This window comes from Engystomops pustulosus, chromosome 1, assembly GCF_040894005.1.
Source record: "Engystomops pustulosus chromosome 1, aEngPut4.maternal, whole genome shotgun sequence".
Taxonomy (NCBI): Eukaryota; Metazoa; Chordata; class Amphibia; order Anura; family Leptodactylidae; genus Engystomops; species Engystomops pustulosus.
In genome coordinates, this window is record NC_092411.1 from 147,289,303 (window position 1) to 147,309,977 (window position 20,675).

General features: G+C 41.9%; 1 protein-coding gene across 2 annotated transcripts in view; it reads left to right on the top strand.

The window, feature by feature from the left end:
• Positions 1-20,675, top strand: part of HOMER3 (homer scaffold protein 3) — a 109,117-nt gene that overhangs the window by 59,619 nt on the left and 28,823 nt on the right. For both annotated transcript variants that reach the window (XM_072156241.1, XM_072156232.1), the window contains 3 exons: positions 6,027-6,183; positions 6,261-6,392; positions 13,127-13,228. In XM_072156241.1, the coding sequence (XP_072012342.1) occupies positions 6,027-6,183; positions 6,261-6,392; positions 13,127-13,228 (391 nt within the window). The remainder of the gene's footprint in view (positions 1-6,026; positions 6,184-6,260; positions 6,393-13,126; positions 13,229-20,675) is intronic.

The window sequence follows — 20,675 nt, forward strand, 5'->3', positions numbered from 1 at the left end:
ATTTCAGGCTGTTAATCAGGGCGGGCATACACCTAGAAACCAAAGTGTATGCAATGGCAATATGATTGAGAATGTGACCCTTTTGCTTACCTCGCAACTTTTGCAGTGGTGAAAGAGGGGCAAAATTTGCAGCTGGCATAACACGCCACAGAAATTTTTCTAAAATAAGTCATGCCTTTTGCCCGCTTTTTATTCCACTTCCACAGTATAATTTTACCATATTGCCCCTACCATCTCCCTCTCACATTGTGTCCTGCCAACTCCCTCTTACATTGTGGCTCCCTTATATACAGGCCCCCCTCATATTGTAACTTCCTCAGCTGTTTACCTTCATACTGTGCCCCCCCAGCAGTTCCCCTCCACACTGTAACCCCAGTAGCTCCCCTCCACAAAGATCCCTCCCCAGCAGCTCCCCTCATAGTGTCCCCAAAACAGCTCCCCCTCATAGTGACCCTCAGAAGCCCCCACATATTATCCCAGCAGCAGCTCCCCCTCATAGCGTTTCCTCTACAGTTCTCTCTCATATTATCCTCAGCACCTCCCCCTTATAGAGTCCCTTCAACAGTTCCCCCTTACATTATTCCCCCAGTGCCACCCCTCACATCCCCCCAAAAGCCACCCTCATATTCCAACTAAAGCAGCACCCCAAGTACCCCCCCCCAGCAGCCCCCTCATGCCCCCCTTCCCTTGTGCTTCTTCCCTGAGTTTGTCTCAGGGTAGAGGGGCAGGGCTTAGGCCAGGAGGAGGAGCTGCAGCAGGCATGTCCCACCTAATGTTCAATGTTTACCAAATGAGCAGCCATGTAGCTTCAAGACCAGGAGGTGGGACTCAGAGCACTCTCACAGCGGAGATGTGTGGGACACAGCAGGGAAACGAAAACATTTTCCCAACTGTCTGGGATGACGGGACAGCCCTGAAACCTCGGGACTGTCACGCCCAATCCAGGACAGTTGTGAGCTATGCTATTGCTCAAGCCTTACCACAAAAGTAATTTTTATGTTTTGTCATGTATTTGAAGAATGGTATTTCATTCAGTTGTAACTAAGGAATATTCAGCAGTGTAAGGCTGCATGCACACTGCCGTGAGCCCGCCGCACCATAGCATGGCAGGCACACGGCAGCGCTGGGAGAGGAGGTGAGCGCAGCTCACCCCCGCCCCTCTCCATAGCGATGTATGGCCGCGGCGTCGTAATACGGGAAAAGATGTTCTATGGATAGGACATGTCCTATCTTTTCCCGGGCTATGGAGCGGTACGGTGTCGCACGTGTGCTGCACCGTACCGTTCCCGTAGGGCGCCGCGAGCCCATAGAAGTGTATGGGAGACATATATCGGCCGCATATACGTCGGCCGCTTATACGCCCCCCATACTGTAGTGTGAATGCAGCCTTATATATACATTTTCCTGTTGTAACTTCAAACTGCAGCTCTTTCCTTTTCTCAATGTCATTGTTTTGACTCCCAGCAGCAATGCTGTTAAAATATTAGGGTCAAAATTCCATGCACATTTTAATGTTATTTCACAGTGACTATTGCCCATTGGAAGACACCATGGGACATTTATTATTCACTTACCGACAGTTTTTTGCAAGATTTTCCTTTTGTTTTGCTGCTCCTTGTGCACCAATTTAACTTATTTTCAGTACTATACCCTATTTTTTTTTTGCCACTCAATGTGGACACAACTTTTGGATCCCAACACTTTTCCTGCACTTCTAGTTTCCCTGCACTATTAGCTATTTTGCCGCACATTTTGGTGCATAATTAGACCAACAAAAAGCTAGTCTACCAATTTTTGCCTACTCTCAGTTATATCCCCTCCCTCCCATTCCCTTCTCCGAGAGCTGGTGACGATTGGGCTGTCATCAGAGCATGTGCCTTCCACATCAGAAGACCCTTATATGCTGACTGCGGCGTCTAAGGGATTAATCTCCGATCATGGGTGTTACAGGCGGGTGTCAGCAGGACGTAATTGTATTGCAAGGGTCGGCAAGTCACCTCGGCCCATGCACTACTATTACGTGCTACGTTGGGAAGGGATTAAGCAATTAAAGGTTGCATTCACATGTGGTGTTTAAATTGCATTTTGATATGCAATACAAAGGTGGTTTTGAGTAGATTTGCGTTACTAGTGTTTATGTAAACGCAATATTAACACAATGCACAAAATCAGCTATTACATTTCAAAAGTCAACGTAAATGCCACGTGAACGTGTCCTCAACCTTAGGCCCCATGCAGTCAACCATATGGAGGCTATTGTTACAGCCGCACACGATCTCACCGCACCCTGACCAAACCGAACATATTATGGCGTTGACAACTTGGATTTCAATGGAGAGGGGAGGGTGGAGAAGCGCTCAACCCTCCTCTCTCCTGCACCCGGCTGTAGCATACATTTGTGTGCATGAAGCCTTACTCTGTGCTCTAAGATCAATGATGGTATGCTGCCAAATATATCACCCCATCCCTTACTGAATCATTAACCTTTAAATGTATGAAAGAGGAATATGTCATTATTTGGAGAAATAAATCTGGCTATATTGCAATGTATTATCCTTTTACTTAATTCACACTACATCAGCAGATGTAAGTGGAGCATACAGCTGGTATCTACATGATGATATAGAAGATTCTACCAAACACAGATCTGATCAGCTATCTAAGCTGTCATATTATAGGCACACACTTTGGTGCAATATTTAAAGAAAACCTGTCGTGCAAATTAACCCACTCAAAATAAAGAATTCATTGAAAACTGTGATTAAAATAATTGCCCTTATCCCTAGATGGTTCTTTTCCATGGTTGCAATGTTAGAAAAATCAGTTTGTAAACTTATATACAAGTAACCTGATGTGAGTCATTCATACTACTTAAATTTTAATTAATTAGAATTGCTTTTAATTAAAATTTACTTTTATTGCCCTACTTTCTTGTTCCTGATTGACAGACTATGATATTCTGCTGTATAGCATGCTCTCTGACATCATTAATGTGACCAGGATGACATCATCTAAGGTCCTGTTAAATTTGAAACAACCACCCAATGTATGTATCTGATCACATGAAATCAAAGAATGCCTCTATAGAGGATGGGGAGAAGTATAATTCCATGGAGGATGGGGTCTGTGTGTCTCTCACATTTGTACAGGCGGTCCCCTACTTAAGAACACCTGACTTACATACGACCCCTAGTTAAAAACGGACCTCTGGATTTTGGTAATTTGCTGTACTTTAGTCCCAGGCTACAATAATCAGCTGTAACAGTTATCACAGGTGTCTGCAATGAAGCTTTATTGTTAATCCTGGTTCTTATGACAATCCAACATTTTTAAAATCCAATTGTTACAGAGACCAAAAAAATTTGACTGGGGTTACAATAATAAAGTATACAGTTCCGACTTACAAACTCAACTTAAGAACAAACCTGCAGAACCTATCTTGTACGTAACCCGGCGACTGCCTGTATAGGAGAAGAGAGCATGTCAGGTACTTGTGTAGCTGATATCTGTCTCTTACATGTGTGTAGGAGAAGAGAGCATGTCAGATACTTGTGTAGATGATGTATGTGTCTCTCATGTGTATAGGAGAACACAGCATGTCAGGTGCTTGTGTAGATGATGTATGTGTCTCATGTGTATAGGAGAACACAGCATGTCAGGTACTTGTGTAGATGATGTATGTGTCTCTCATGTGTATAGGAGAACACAGCATGTCAGGTACTTGTGTAGATGATGTATGTGTCTCTCATGTGTATAGGAGAACACAGCATGTCAGGTACTTGTGTAGATGATGTATGTGTCTCTCATGTGTATAGGAGAACACAGTATGTCAGGTACTTGTGTAGATGATGTATGTGTCTCTCATGTGTATAGGAGAACACAGCATGTCAGGTACTTGTGTAGCTGATTTCTGTGTCTCATGTGTATAGGAGAACACAGCATGTCAGGTACTTGTGTAGCTGATTTCTGTGTCTCATGTGTATAGGAGAACACAGCATGTCAGGTACCTGTGTAGCTGATATCTGTGTCTCTCATGTGTATAGGAGTAGGAAGCATGTCATATACTTGTGTAGATGATGTCTGTGTCTCTCATGTGTATAGGAGAACACAGCATGTCAGGTACTTGCGTAGATAATGTGTCTCTCATGTATATAGGAGAACACAGCATGTCAGGTAATTGTGTAGCTGATATCTGTGTCTCATGTGTATAGGAGAACATAGCATGTCAGTTACTTGTGTAGATGATGTCTGTGTCTCTCATGTGTATAGGAGAACACAGCATGTCAGGTACTTGTGTAGATAATGTGTCTCATGTGTATAGGAGAACACAGCATGTCAGGTACTTGTGTAGCTGATATCTGTGTCTCTCATGTGTATAGGAGAACACACCATGTCAGGTACTTGTGTAGCTGATGTCTGCGTCCTTCATGTGTATAGGAGAACACAGCTTGTGTAGATAATGTGTCTCTCATGTGTATAGGAGAACACAGCATGTCAGGTACTTGTGTAGATAATGTGTCTCTCATGTATATAGGAGAACACAGCATGTCAGGTACTTGTGTAGCTGATATCTGTGTCTCTCATGTGTATAGGAGTAGGAAGCGTGTCATATACTTGTGTAGATGATGTCTGTGTCTCTCATGTGTATAGGAGAACACAGCATGTCAGGTACTTGCGTAGATAATGTGTCTCTCATGTATATGGGAGAACACAGCATGTCAGGTACTTGTGTAGCTGATATCTGTGTCTCATGTGTATAGGAGAACATAGCATGTCATGTACTTGTGTAGATGATGTCTGTGTCTCTCATGTGTATAGGAGAACACAGCATGTCAGGTACTTGTGTAGATAATGTGTCTCATGTGTATAGGAGAACACAGCATGTCATGTACCCGTGCAGCTGATATCTGTGTCTCTCATGTGTATAGGAGAACACAGCATGTCAGGTACTTGTGTAGCTGATATCTGTGTCTCTCATGTGTATAGGAGAACACAGCATGTCAGGTACTTGTGTAGCTGATGTCTGCGTCCTTCATGTGTATAGGAGAACACAGCATGTCAGGTACGTGTGTAGATAATGTGTCTCTCATGTGTATAGGAGAACACAGCATGTCAGGTACTTGTGTAGATAATGTGTCTCTCATGTGTATAGGAGTAGATAGCATGTCAGGTACTTGTGTAGATAATGTGTCTCTCATATGTATAGGAGAACACAGCATGTCAGGTACTTGTGTAGCAGATGTCTGTGTCTCTCATGTGTATAGGAGAACACAGCATGCCAGGTACTTGTGTAGCTGATATCTGTGTCTCTCATGTGTATAGGAGTACACAGAATGTCAGGTACTTGTGTAGCTGATGTCTGTGTCTCATGTGTATAAGATTAGATAGCATGTCAGGTACCTGTGTAGCTGATATCTGTGTCTCTCATGTGTATAGGAGAACACAGCATGTCAGGTACTTGTGTAGATGATGTCTGTGTCTCTCATGTGTATAGGAGAACACAGCATGTCAGGTACTTGTGTAGATAATGTGTCTCTCATGTGTATAGGAGAACACAGCATGTCAGGTACTTGTGTTGATAATGTGTCTCTCATGTGTATAGGAGTAGATAGCATGTCAGGTACTTGTGTAGATAATGTATGTGTCTCATGTGTATAGGAGAACACAGCATGTCAGGTACTTGTGTAGCTGATATCTGTGTCTCTCATGTGTATAGGAGTAGGGAGCATGTCAGGTACTGGTGCAGCTGATGTCTGGCGAAGGAGATAGGAGAGGTAACAGGGATGACAACACCATCACACTCCAGGCTCATTTACATAATAAAGAAAATATGATTTTAGGATGATTGATGTAAGAATTGACTAGATAAAGCTTGGATGAAATCCTTGTGAGTAGGTAGTTAGTTATGACAGAAATATTTACAGAGACCTGATGACAGGTGTCCTTTAAACAGCTATTGTTAAATAAGTGTTACTTTTATGGCAACTCTCAATAAATCATGCTTTAAACAAATAATCTTTTTTTAGGGAACAACCCATTTTCAGCACCCGAGCCCACGTTTTTCAAATCGATCCTGTCACCAAAAAGAACTGGATTCCAGCCAGCAAACATGCTGCTACTGTATCATACTTCTTTGATGCCTCAAGAAATGTTTACAGAATCATTAGTGTGGGGGGTACCAAGGTAAGGAACAGTGTGACATTGCTGGAAATTGCAAAGTGAAATAGCTTTTCTCTAATTATAACTCATTTATTTGACAGGCTATTATCAACAGCACTATCACCCCAAACATGACCTTCACCAAGACTTCACAGAAATTTGGACAGTGGGCTGACAGTCGGGCAAATACAGTATATGGTTTGGGCTTTGCCTCTGAACAGAACCTGACCCAGGTAAATAAAGTATACAACAAAATTCTCAAGTCCAAATTAGACATACAATTACCAGTCTTGCTAATATTCTATCATTTAACATTAACACAAAATTGTGCTCATATCAATCATTAGAAAGCAACTAAAATAGCTCCCTAAGTTGCTCACTGGTATGCTAACTAAATGAAATATGACATGTATGTAGCTGTGTCTGAGCTAGGAGCAGTGTACGTTAAAATGCAGGTGGTTTGGAGTCCTACCATAAACCTTGGGCTGTGTTCACACATTTTCCCTGAATTGCCCTGGGTTTTTGGCGCACACAACCGGATTGTGGCGCATCGGCGCTGGCATGCATGCGGCGGAACTCGGGGGGCGTGGCCGTCGGAAAACCCGACGGATTCGGAAAAATCGCTGTTTTTTTTTTTAAAAAAAAGTGTCGCTTGACACACGCTTACCTGCACCCAAGATAGGATAGTGAACTTCCGTGAACTCCAGCGGACTTCAGCGCAGCAGCGACACCTGGTGGACATCTGGCACACTACCTGAGTGAATCCCGGCAGGACCCGAATCAGGGTCGGAGAACCCCGGAGAACGCTCGATCGTGACAGGACCGGGTAAGTAAATGTGCTACATTGTGTTTTGTTTGCATTTACATTGGTGTCAACATGGCATTTACAAAACGCATGTGTTAATGAAATGTTAAAACATGCACTAACATGATGTTTACAAACACATGTGTTAATGTGTACTGTAGGATATATGTTATAAATATGTGTCTGGAGCTGCACTTGTTTATGCAAATATTTATGTTTTACTAGTCACTGCTTGGTCACCTGAGATATGATTGATTCAGATTAACCCCTTAAGGACAGCCCCATTTTTTGGATTCTGACTTGCTTTACTTTTTTTTTTTTGGTGTTCACCGTATAGTCTAATAATCATGTTAGCTTTATTTGCCAAATAAAAACATTTTTGCATCGCCTTCTTCTGAGTGGCATAACATTTTAACTTTTCTGGTTACAGAGCTGTTTGATGGCTTGTTTTTTGCGGGACATGTTGTAGGATCATTCTGGAGTACATATGTTTTTTTGATCACTTTTTATTGCATTTTTTGTGGGATTAAATAGGTAAAAATCATAATTTATGTTTTTACAGTGTTCATCCTGCGGGTTTGAAAATGATTTACTTTTATTCTACGGGTTGTTATTGACACGGTGATAATATATTTGTGGGGTTTGTGTTATGATTTAACCCCTTCCCGATGCGCGCCGTACTAGTACGGCGCGCGCCGGGTCCCGGTGCATGGAGAGGGCTCGCGGGCCGAGCCCTCTCCATAGCCGGTAAGTCTTTGCTGCATATTGCTTTGAAGCTGCCGGCGGCTTCAAAGAGATGGCGCCGCATGGGCGCCGCCATCTTGTTGTGGATCGCTGCTCCCCGATGACGTCACGGGGAGCGGCGATCCGTCGCCATGGTAACCTCGGGTGTTCCGAACACCCGAGGCTACTTCGTTTTAACCCATGCATTACAATGTGCTAATTGCACATTGTAATGCATGGGGAGTAAAATCCACATATACTGCCATACTGTAGTATGGCAGTATATGATAGGATCGATCAGACTACCTAGGGTTAGAGTACCCTAGGGAGTCTGAAAAATAGTAAAAGTAAAAATAAAAAAAAGTTTAAAAAAAAAAATTATAATAAAAAAACCTAAAAATTCAAATCACCCCCCTTTCCCTAGAACTGATATAAAAATAAATAAACAGTAAAAATCATAAACACATTAGGTATCGCCGCGTCCGAAAATGCCCGATCTATCAAAATATGATAATGTTTTTTCACTATGTTTAACCCCGTAACGGAAAATAGCGTCCAAAGTCGAAAATGGCATTTTTTTGCCATTTTGAAAAATATAAATAAATTAATAAAAAGTGATCAAAAGGTCGTACAGTCCCAAAAATTATAGTAATGAAAACAGCATCAAAATTTGCAAAAAATGACACTATCCACAGCTCCGTACACCAAAGTATGAAAAAGTTATTGGCCCCAGAAGATGGCAAAATAAAAAAAAAATATTTTGTACAGGAGGTTTTAATTTTTTTAAATGTATGAAAACATTATAAAACCTATACAAATTTGGTATCCACGTGATCGTACCGACCCAAAGAATAAAGTAGACATGTCATTTGGGACGCAGAGTGAAAGCTGTAAAATCCAAGCCCACAAGAAAACGTCACAAATGTGGGTTTTCACCATTTTCACTGCATTTGGAATTTTTTTCCCGCTTCCCAGTACACGCCATAGAATATTAAATACCGTCACTATGAAGTGCAATTTGTTACGCAGAAAATAAGCCATAACACAGCTCTTTATGTGGAAAAATAAAAAAGTTATAGATTTTTGAAGTTGGTGAGTGAAAAATGGAAGTGAAAAAACTAAGGCCAAGTCGTTAAGGGGTTAAACTTTTTTTGCATTATATATCTCTTTATATGTTTTGGGGCTTATGGGCATTTTTAGTGATTTATTAATTAATTTTTTATTGAATAACTTTTTTTTTAACTTTTTGATTAGTTCCACCATAGGACACGAACAAGCAATCATCTGATGTATTGCAGGGTATTAGCTCTGTCAGCCTATGCACATGAATAGGCTGACACTGTGCTTTTAAGATGAAGTCACAGACACCATCTTACAGGCACTGCCTGCAGACAGCCTGCCATAGTAGCAATCGGCCATAGACCCTGAAAACGTTGTGGGGGGCGATTGTGGGGGAAAGACCCCCAGAAGGGAGTTTAGAGTCCACTCTAACCGTGGGTGCTACTCAGGGATGTCAGCGGTAGGTTACCACTGACACCCACGACTCCCGATGCCAGCTCGGCTCCAGTGCAGAGCCAAACTGGCATTGGCTCAGCGCCATACTAGTACGCCGCTGAGCGCTAATAGAGGGAGCCCGCACAGTATTAGTAAAGCGCTGAGCGGTAAGGGGTTAAAGACCCAATGACCCCTTCATGATTACATAAATATTTAATTAACGTAACAAAATTAATGCTCAAGGGTGTATTCCAGGAATAAGTATAATTCATATATACAAATTGGTCCTTAAATATAAGCTAATGTGTAATTAGTTGTTATTTCAATTTTTTGCTCTGCTTAGCAGAAAAAATGCTGTTCCCGCTGGTCACATGTCCTGCACCTCCTGGTCAGGTCAAGTATCATCACTAGCTTTGGCTGTAGTCGGTTGGTTGCAATTCATCCAGTATGGCCAGTGTTCTGCAGAGACGTATCTCAGTGAGGTAATGTGCAGTCATGACAGTTACACACATCATTACTATGGTAACTGAGCAGGACAGTCTGTTACATCATCACTGGGAGCAGAGCATAAGAGGGAGGAGCTGTTACTGAGAACTAAAGGATCTTGGGATTTGTTGTTGTAGATGGTGGCCATCTTGGTGATAACTTTGCCTACTTTACTAAGCCCATAACATTTTGTGAATAATAAAATCAAACTATTTAAGCTCCATTTTGTGAATAATGACATTGTGTTTTGTTATATTAATTTATTTATAGCATTATGGGTTTTTGTATCAGATGTTAATTTTCCAAGAACACCCCTTTAATGCACTTTGTATATGTGTGTGGTATTTAATGTATAAATCTGGATAGCTCCTTGTGTTAAACATACAGTATCTATAGACCTTCATTCACTTGCTGAGTGTCCCTTCCCCCTTTGTTTTGGCCAGTATGGCCATGTACAGTCAGCTACTAGGATTAGTAGGATAGGCTTTCAGTAGTCAAGGACACTGCAGATATTTTATGGCTTATCAGATGTTCACTCTGAGGGTACATGGTGCAGTTATGATGTGACGTAGCCAAAAATTAATAGTTACCGTAGTTTTCGGATAATTCTTAGCTACAAATTTTAAGTGTAACTTGTTTTTCAGGTCACAAAACTACAAAACTATTAACTAGAAAATTGTCATTATAAACTAATAAAATAGGCAGTTTTGGCCACACCACAACTCATGGAGACATAGGGGGTTATTTATCATACGCCAGTGCTCTGGCACAACCTGATACATTATGAGGCTCCTGCCTCTTGATGGATCCAGCATGGTCATGCGGAGGGTTTATCTCTACGCTGGGCAGTGCCTGGTGTAGAAATAAACCCAGCCCACTCCCTTCCAGCCGCACCCACTAAACTAGCACCCTATAAGCTAGCAATTGCGATTATTTTAGTGATGTTTTGCAGAAGCCCTGATAAATATTCCCCACATTGTGTTAACAACCTAAGGGTGCGTTCAAACGTTCAATTTTTCAGATGCAGCTTTTGATGTCCAAACCAGAAGTAGAGTTACAAAAGAGGAGGAGTAGCTTCTCCCCATGATATGTTGTTACCTATTATAATCCACTCCTTCTTTTGGCTTCAAAAACTGCATCAGAAAAACTGAGCGTGTGAACGCACCCTCAAGGTATCTTCATGTATTACATGATTACAGTTTTTGATGTCCAAACCAGGAGTGGAGTGAAAAAAGAGGAGGAGCTCCTCTCAATGAAGTGTTCTCAACAATTATGATTCACACCTGCTTTTGACTTCAAAAACTGCATCTGAAAAACTGAATGTGTGAACCCACCCTTGTCAAGGCTACAGTGAAACAGGCTCTTTGATACTCTTCACTCCTTGCTAGCAACAAAGGTACAACCACCAGTCAAAGACCTTGGGGCTGAAGATCTGACTGCTTACTTTAAAGATAAAAGTGGCTGCATTCGCCAGGAAATAATTTTTCAATCCACTAACTCCATTAATCCCCTCCCCATTAGTACCATACCCTGTTATTCTCTTCCTTTGACACAGTCACAGAGGAAGAAGTGTCCAGGCTCCTTTCCTTTGCTCGTCCCACCATCTGCATCAGGGACCCCATTCCTTCACATCTCATTCAGTCTCTCTCCCCAGCAGTCACTCCTCACCTCACTAAAATCTTCAATCTCTCTCTCTCTTCGGGTGTCTTTCCCTCATCCTTCAAGCATGCTATTGTTACCCCTATACTAAAGAAACCTTCTCTGGACCCATCAAGTGTGCTGCTAACTACCAACCAGTTTCTAATCTCTCTTCCACCTCCAAACTCCTGGAACGCCTGGTCTATTCTCGACTTTCCCGTTTTCTCTCGGCTAACTCCCTCCTTGACCCCTACAATGGTTTCCACTGCACTCTCCTGAAACTGCTCTTAGTAAAGTCTCCTCTCTGCTAAATCCAAAGGTGACTATTCGCTCCTCATTCTTCTGGATCTCTCGGCAGCATTTGATACTGTGGATCTCCAGCTCCTCCTCACGATGCTTCGCTCCATTGGCCTGAAGGACACTGCACTCTCTTGGTTTTCTTCCTATCTCTCTTTTTCAGTATCTCTTTTTCTGGATCTCTCTCTTCTTCTTTTCCTCTCAGGGCTGGGGTTCCTCAGGGCTCCGTTCTAGGTCCTCTTCTCTTCTCCCTCTATACTGCCCCCATTGGAAAAACCATCAGCAGATTTGGTTTCCAGCATCATCTTTATGCTGATGATACCCAGCAATATACTTCGGCACATAACATCACCCCTGGCCTAATTCAGAACACTAGTGATTGTCTCTCTGCTGTCTCTGCCATCATGTCCTGTCTCTTCTTGAAACTTAATCTTTCTAAGACTGAACTTCTTGTCTTTCCACCATCCACTAACAGAGTCTATCCTAACCTCTCCATCTCAGTGTGTTTGGTCACCATAATCTCGAAACAGCAGGCCTGTTGTCTTGGGGTTGTGCTGGATTCTGACCTTTCTTTTGTACCACATATTCAATCACTTGCTCGCTCTTGCTGCATGAATCTCAGAAACATCTCTAGATGCACCCAATTCTATGGAATGCTTTCCCCCGAACTATGCGTTAAACACTCAACCTCCAAAGTTTCAAAAGTGCTCTTATAACCCATCTCTTTAGGCCAGCCTATAATACTCATTAACTGCATGAAGTTTTAACTCTCTTTACTAACCCATCCTGTGTCCTCCTCCCATCTGTTACCAAGTAACTACCAGACACCAAGCTTCAGGCTTCTCTGCAGTCCCATTCACCTTGGACTGATGTCTGGGTCAAGCAACAGCACCTCTATTTCTTATATTATATTTTATTATGTTCTATTCCTTTATGAAGAATGGCTGGACCATTAAATAAGCTTTTTACCTCTTGTGTCCTCTTGTGCCCCATTCTTCCTCATAGAATGTAAGTTCTTGCGAGCAGGGACCTTACTCCTTTTGTTCCATATGAATGTTTGTGCTCCTCCTAATATACAGGTGAGAGACACAGACATCAGCTACACATGAATCTGACATGTTCTGCTGTAACATGGCTGCCTGGAGCTGCTGTATCTCTCCTATATACACACACATGCACACACAGGCTGCAGGGGGCGCCAGCACCAGGAAGCACATCATTATACAGCCTCACATCATTATACAGGCTGTCAGTCATGCACTGGGGGTGTGGCTGTGCCTCCCACTCATGAATAGAGTGGACAGCTTGAATATGCTAATGCTTCAATGGACATTTCACAGGTCGTTTGCATACAGCTTTAGGACCTCATTGCTTAGGTTTACAGGCATGTAGAGGGACAATGAAGGGATAGAGGCAATGCTCTCTAATGGCAGTTTATGCAAATATATTTAGTTTAGGGGGGTTATTTTGCATGACGGGTTCTCTTTAAGATTTACTTACGGTTATTTCTTCTGTTTTATTAAGTTTGCAGAGAAGTTCCAGGAAGTGAGAGAGGCTGCCCGACTGGCAAGAGAGAAATCTCAGGATAAAACTGAATTGACAAATCCAGCTCTGAACATCCAGCAGGTAACAGGACAGCTTGAAATCAAGTGAATGGACAGCCATGTAAAACAGTCTCTGGAGCATTAGGCGGAAAGCCTATTGATTTCACTGGGCCCTGTTAAAGGGAATCGAAAATCCCATTTACGCAAGATAATTATTATCGTGACTGTGTAAATGCTATGCATGATCCTGTTCCACTCATGTAAATGTTGTTCATGAAGAGAAAATTGATTTACACATACATTTATTTTATTCTGCCCATCCTTTATGTTACTTGGTTGACTTGTTATTTCCGGAATGTTTTCTTACTTTCACAGGTTTGGGGACCATTGTGGCTTGTGTAGAGTCTGAAGCAGGGATTTATTGTGCTATTTGTGCCAGTTTTGCCAAATATAATAGGCATGAAGCTTTCAGCAGGAGAGAGCAACCTGTCTTGCTGACAGAATAACAACATTTTGTGACAGTAAAAATTCACACCTGCACATAGATTTCAATATCTCTCACCAAAGATTTATGAGATGGATTAATGCCTCTTTAATGAATTAGGTGTATTTTACTTGAGCCGACTTTCAGGACTGGCATATGAACCTAGCTAGAGTACCATAAAATTAGATAATATTTGCAACACATACATCTTTAATTCCTTTTTATCTCTGCTATTAGTTTCAGGTGTCTTCTTTTGTTTTTCTGTTAGATTTAGTAAATAGGAAATATAGTAAAACATCTCATGTTCATTTCCTTCTCCTTTGACTGTACTTCCCACACCAACCTAAACTGCTTACTATACCTCTAGAGCAGTGGTGGCGAACCTATGGCACTGGTGCCAGAGGCGGCACTCAGAGCCCTTTCTGTGGGCACTTGGGCCATCGCCCCAGCCCACCAGACAGGACTCTAAGAATCTTTCTGCAGTTCCAAGCAACTTAAAACATGCTGCTTTCAGCTAACATTTTCCATCTTTCTTCTGTGTTGCTGTCCTCAGGAGGCCAATATGATTGAAAGTTGTTGAAGAACAGGGAGCAACAAGTTACTGCTTTAATTTTTGATTGGCACCTCGCGATAAATAAGGGGGGTTTGGTTGCTTTTTGGGCACTCAGCTGCTAAATGGTTCGCCATCACTGCTCTAGAGTGATGAACACTGGCAATGGCACAGGCTGGCAGTGCTATATCCTGGCTTTCAGGCGTCATACACTGTGCCAGACGCAAGAGAATCCTACTGGATTAACCACTACCATCTCAGGGCCTATTGAACAGATGGGAAAAACTCTGTTGGTTTTATACAATCTGTTACATGATTATTGCCCTGGAACTTCAGATGCACACAAAGCTAAATGAACAGGAAAAATGTGATTTAACCAATAACTTGATTCAATTTATGTAGATTTAAGAACTGTTCTTTTATCTTGTGCATTTACTTATCAACATAAAGCAATGGTACTCAGAGAAAAAAGATCATGGTACTCTGCTAGGTGGGTTATTAATCCATATAACTGTTTCTGGCTTATGACCTTCGTATCATTATAACCAAATGTTATGTGCAGTATCTTCATTTGTTTGGAACTGGCAAGCAAATATCTTTCACAAATTGAGAAGATGTCACATTGCCACAGAACAGTCACTATGAGATGGGAGGGGGAAGTAGGGGAGGCATCAATCTTTTACATATTTAAGTAACCAACTAATCAATTTCGCACAGCCTTGCCTGTCAATTCCTTTCCCTAATGTCTTTGGCTCAGCTGTGAAGTCCAAGTGAAGCTCTTAATTTAGCCTCTCTGCGCCTGCAGCCACTTACCAGTGTTCACTGGGTTAACTGAGGATATTTCCAGAGGAAATTCTTAACCCCTAACAGCCATTTGTTTCACACATTGTCCACATTGGGGGAGATTTAACAAAGTGTTTTTCCAGTTCCAGTCAGAGTCAGAATCCAAAATCCTATCACCTCCAGATAAATTATGTTGGATGGTTTATCTGGAGAAGCTGTGGAGTTGTACATTAAACCAGCTATTAGGGTGAAGACACACATGGCGTTTTTGGGCCGTTTTTGGGCCGTTTTTACTAAGTGCGTTTTCAGATCGTTAAAAACGCATGCGTTAGAAAACGCATGCGGTTTTTAAAAACGCATGCGTTTTTTGAAAACGCATCCGTTTTTGTCCGTTTTTCCGAAATTGCGCAATGAAAAACGGACAAAAACGCATACGTTTTCAAAAAAAGCAAAAATGTGTTGACGGACTGCTTAAAAACGGGCCAAAAACGCATTCATAACGCCACATGTGCCATCACCCCTAGAGCATGTTTACACGTCCCGCTTGCGTCGCGTTCATAACGCGATACTAGCGCACAAGGGCGGGGCTCGGGCGATCGCATGCACTCTAGACCCCTCCTTCCTGCAGTCCAAGTCAGAGCTCACTCACTGATTCACACTCACTGACTTCCTGCCGGCAGGAAGGTTTGTGAAAGCTACAGACAGATAAGTTCTTTATCTGGGGAAAAGGAGGAAGGCACAGCAGATCTAGCAGTGTGTCGTAGTATAGCATAGATGTAGGAGACTTGACCATTGTGTGTAAGGGTGATGCCACACATTGCGTTTTTGGACCATTTTAAAGCATGTGTTGTCAGTCCATTTAAAAACGCATGTGTTTTTTAATGTTTACCATGCATTTGGCTGGTGTGAACCTGTTTATCTTCATCTCTAGAAGTGTAGGCAGCTGTGAAGCAGTTTAACCCCTTAATGCTCTGCGCCGTAGCTCTACGGCGCAGAGGTATAAGGGATGTATGAAGAGGGCTCACGGGCTGAGTCCTCTTCATACAGAGGTGGGGGTTGTTGCATATTGCACAAAACCCCCACCGCTAATAACCGCGTTCGGTGCTTGCACCGATCGCGGCTATTAACCCCTTCAACGCCGCCGGCAAAGTCGCCGGCGGCGTTAAAAAGACGGCGGCGCGCGGGCGCCGCCATCTTTTTTCCGATCGCCACGCCCCCGAACGTCATCGGGGGGCGGCGATCGGTTGCCATGGTAGCCTCGTGTCTTCTTTTGAAACGAGGCTATCTGGCAGCTGCAGATTCGTTACAATGAGCCAGTGGCTCATTGTAATGAATGTGCTGCAAAAATGCCATATATTGCAATACAGAAGTATTGCAGTATATGGTAGGAGCGATCTGACCATCTAGGGTTAATGTACCCTAGATGGTCTAAAAGATAGTGAAAAAAAAAATAAAAAAAAAGTTTAAAAAATAAAAAAAATTAATAAAATATTAAAAGTTCAAATCACCCCCCTTTCCCTAGAACGGATATAAAACATAATAAACAGTAAAAATCACAAACATATTAGGTATCGCCGCGTCCCAAAATGCCCGATCTATCAAAATATAAAAACGGTTACAGGCGGCGGTGACCTCCGAGGCGGGAAATGGCGCCCAAATGTCCGAAATGCGACTTTTACACCTTTTTACATAACATAAAAAATGAAATAAAAAATGATCAAAATGTCGCACAGACCTCAAAATGGTAGCAATGAAAACGTCGCCTCATTTCGCAAAAAATGACGTCAGAAGATGGCAAATTTTTTTTTTTCTTTTTTGTACACATTCGTTTAATTTTTGAAAATGTATTAAAACACAATAAAACCTGTATAAATTTGGTATCACTGCGATCGCACCGAACCAAAGAATAAAGTAGGCGTATTATTTGGAGCGAAGAGTGAAAGTCGTAAAAACTGAGCCCACAAGAACGTGACGCACGTGCGGTTTTTTTTTCAATTTTTCCACATTTGGAATTTTTTTCCAGCTTCGCAGTACACGGCATGTTAAAATAAATAACATTACGGGAAAGTAAAATTTGTTACGCACAAAATAAGCCCTCACACAGGTCTGTACACGGAAAAATGAAAAAGTTATGGATTTTTGAAGTTGGAGAGCGAGAAATGAGCCGGAAAACCCTCCGTCCTTAAGGGGTTAAAACCAGCCAAACACATGGTAAACATTCTAAAACACATTCGTTTCAATGGATTGAAAATGCATCATTCTTATAATCTACCCCACTAATAATCTAACTACAGCTGTTGGATTGTGAATGCAATTTAATGTGAGGACACGTTCACATGTTCCGCTAGCATCGCGTTCATAGCACGACACCAGTGCACAGGGGGCTTGGCTTGGGCCAATCACATACGCGTTTCCAGAGAAACACATGCGATCGGGTTATCAATTACATGCATTTCCCGGGAAACGCATATGCAATCGGCCCGAGCCCCGCCCCTGTTCATAACGCGACGCTAGCAGAACGTGACGCGCCCTCAGGCATGCATTTTTGCATGTTACTGTGAGTTTGACTGGTTTGAGTTGTTTTTTTTTTTGTTTTTTTTTCCCATTTCTGGAAGTGCAAGTAAGTGTGAAAACGTTAACAAAGCTGCAAAACTGATTCAAACCAGCCAAGTGCTTGGTAACATACAAAAACGGTTTTTTAATACATTTAAAAACGTACCATGTGACCACACTGTAGTTGTGCAGCTAGAACTGAATCTCAGCTGCATTGTAATCAGTTTTGGGGTGCGTTCACAAGTTTCGTTTTATTTGCATCAACTCATGCGTTTTCAAACGCATCACAACAGCTGAGAAGAGGAAATTTGCCTAATTACATTGATGTCAACATGGCGTGTTCAAAACACATACGCCAATGCAATGTTAACACAATGCGCTAACATGTTGACAGCAATGTAATTAGGCATGCAGACTTGATGTGGTTTAACAGTTGGTTTACATCTATTGAACAGGTTTAAAATTCACATGTTCAGTTCCTGTTAAATTAACAAAACTGGTGGCGTTTATATTGGATTTTGAAACGCAATACAACTTCTAAGTAGAGGAGATTTGCCTAATTACATTGCTGTTAACATTTCCAATTACAAAACCAAACTGTTAATGGGGTGTTTAAATGGACCACATTTATTAAAGCCCCTGCGCCAGTTTTTTGTCTGACTTTGCACATTTTTTTCAGTGCAAACTACTTGCACATCTAATATATAATGCTGAGTGTATGTGTGTGTTTGTATGCATGTATGTCCGCTGAAGGAATCTGCACTGTCACGTTTATAATCCCCCAAATTTTGCACAGCCGCTCTCTGTGACTCAGGGAAGGTCATAGACTCGTGTTTTGAGCCAAAATTTTCACCCCGCACTTTCCCAAATACAATTATTAACCACTATATACAGTAGCCATTATCTGCTGCTGCTGCTGTGGCAATCAGAAGCTGATCTGTGATTGGTTGCTATTCTGAAACAGTTCATTAATATGTGCTCTGAGTTTTCATTGGTTATTATATGCAATGAGTATAAGACATCTTATATGTGAGGTAATATGGATAGGGATACAGAGATAGGGGGAGATTTATCAGAAATGTCTGAGGTAAAACTGTTCCAGTTGCTCATGAAAACCAATCAGAGATCAGCTCTGATTTTGTAAACAGCTGTGCAAAAATGAAACTTGAGCTCTGATTGGTTTCCATAGGCAACTAGAGCGGTTCTTCTCTCAGGCATTTCTAATAAATCTCTCCATAGACAAAGTGGTAGTCACTGAAAGAGCTGGTCAGTGACTGTCACTGAAAGAGATTGCCAGTGACAGTCACTGAAAGAGACGGTCACTAAAAGAGATGTTCAGAGACGGTCACTGAAAGAAATGTCAGTGACGGTCACTGAAAGAGACGGTGATAGATGGCCACTGAAACAGACAGAGAAAGAGATGGTCAGTGACAGGCACTGAAAGAAATGGACAGTGACAGCCACAGAAAGAGCCGGTCCGTGACAATCACTGAAAGATATGGTCAGTGACAGACACTGAAAGAAATGAGCAGTGACAGCCACGGAAAGAGACGGTCAGTGACAGTCCCCGAAAGAGACGGTCAATGACAGTCACCGAAAGAGACTTCAGAAACAGTCACTGAAAGAGACGTTTTCATTGGAAATGGTATTGAGAACGGGTTGAGGCACGGCCCCCTGTGTTTGGAAATGTAGGGCTAGGGATGCGCAAGTGCAACGCGTGACCGAGGTATTAAGATCTTCAGTGTTTTTGTGACTTTATGAATAGTCCCACAAAAGTCAGAGATTTTGGGGCAACTAGTTCTTAACAATCTTTTATGCCAGAAGGGAACTGGAGTACATTTGCATCAAAATTAGGCACTTTTTAAAAAGTCACACATTATACATCTGACATCAGTAAGCATATGTGAAAATTAGAGTGTGTTGGTAAAAGTTACATAAAAGGCACAAATTGACCAATTCGGCCAGAGTGACATCATCACAGGTACTTTGGCCTCTTAACATTAGCAAACTATACATGTACACATATAGCATGCATACATCTGATAACATGAAATCATAGCATGCCTCCATGGATTTCCACTCCTCCTCATCCATCATGGATTTCTACTCTTCCCTATTCTCCATGGATTTCTACTTCTCTGCATCCTCCATGGAGGCATGCTGTGAGTTCATGTGATCACATACATACATGGGATAGACGTTGCAGATGTAACAGGACCTTTGATGATGTTATCCTGATCAAATGACTTTAAAGGGTAACCGTCATTTAAAAAAACTTCTGATGTGTTGTAGGGCAGGTCATTTTAAGTCCTTTTGCAATTTGATTAGTTACCAGAATCTTGCTCCTTCCTCTTGTATTCTGCAGCCTTTCCCCTGTTGTTAGTGACTTCTTAAATTGCTGTTGCTAGGCATATTCGGTCTTCACTGAGGAGCTGACTACAGAGGGAGACACATACCCCTCTCACCTCTCCTCTCCTTGCATTCCCTGCTGTTTACCTCATAGTTCAGTGCTGCCAGGAGCACTAACTAATGTAGTAACCAAACAACTACACTTATATCTCCCTCAGCTTTCCCTACACTTGAATATAAACAAATAATCCACACAGACACAAGATGCAGCTCATCCCCCCTCCCCCATCACCTCACACTTCACAGCAGGAAATGGCAGGAGAGACTCTCCAAGTCTTCAAGCTGTCCCATCATGTGCTATGGTGGAGTTTTACATAGATAGATACATAGATACATAGTTGGGTAGATAGATATGACTAGATAATAGATATTTAGATAGATTTACAGATATGAGATAGATAGATATATAGATAGATATGACTAGATATGCCCTAGGGAGGGTAATACAAGTAACTCATGAATATGCAAGGCTTCATTGGACTCAAGTAGTATCATTGGACTCACCTTAGGTGAGTTGCATATAAGTTTACAAACTGATTTTTGTAACATTGTAATCATAGAAAAGGGGCCATTTAGAGATAAGGGCATGCTTTATAACCATAGTTTTTAATGAATTATTTATTTTGGGTGGGTTAATTTCCATGACAAAAAGCAAGCAATGTTCAGAGAGAGTCGCCTCTACCAGACTTGTATATAATATGTAATGGCAAGGGCACTTTTTATGCATCGGGGGCTTGTGGCGACAGCAGG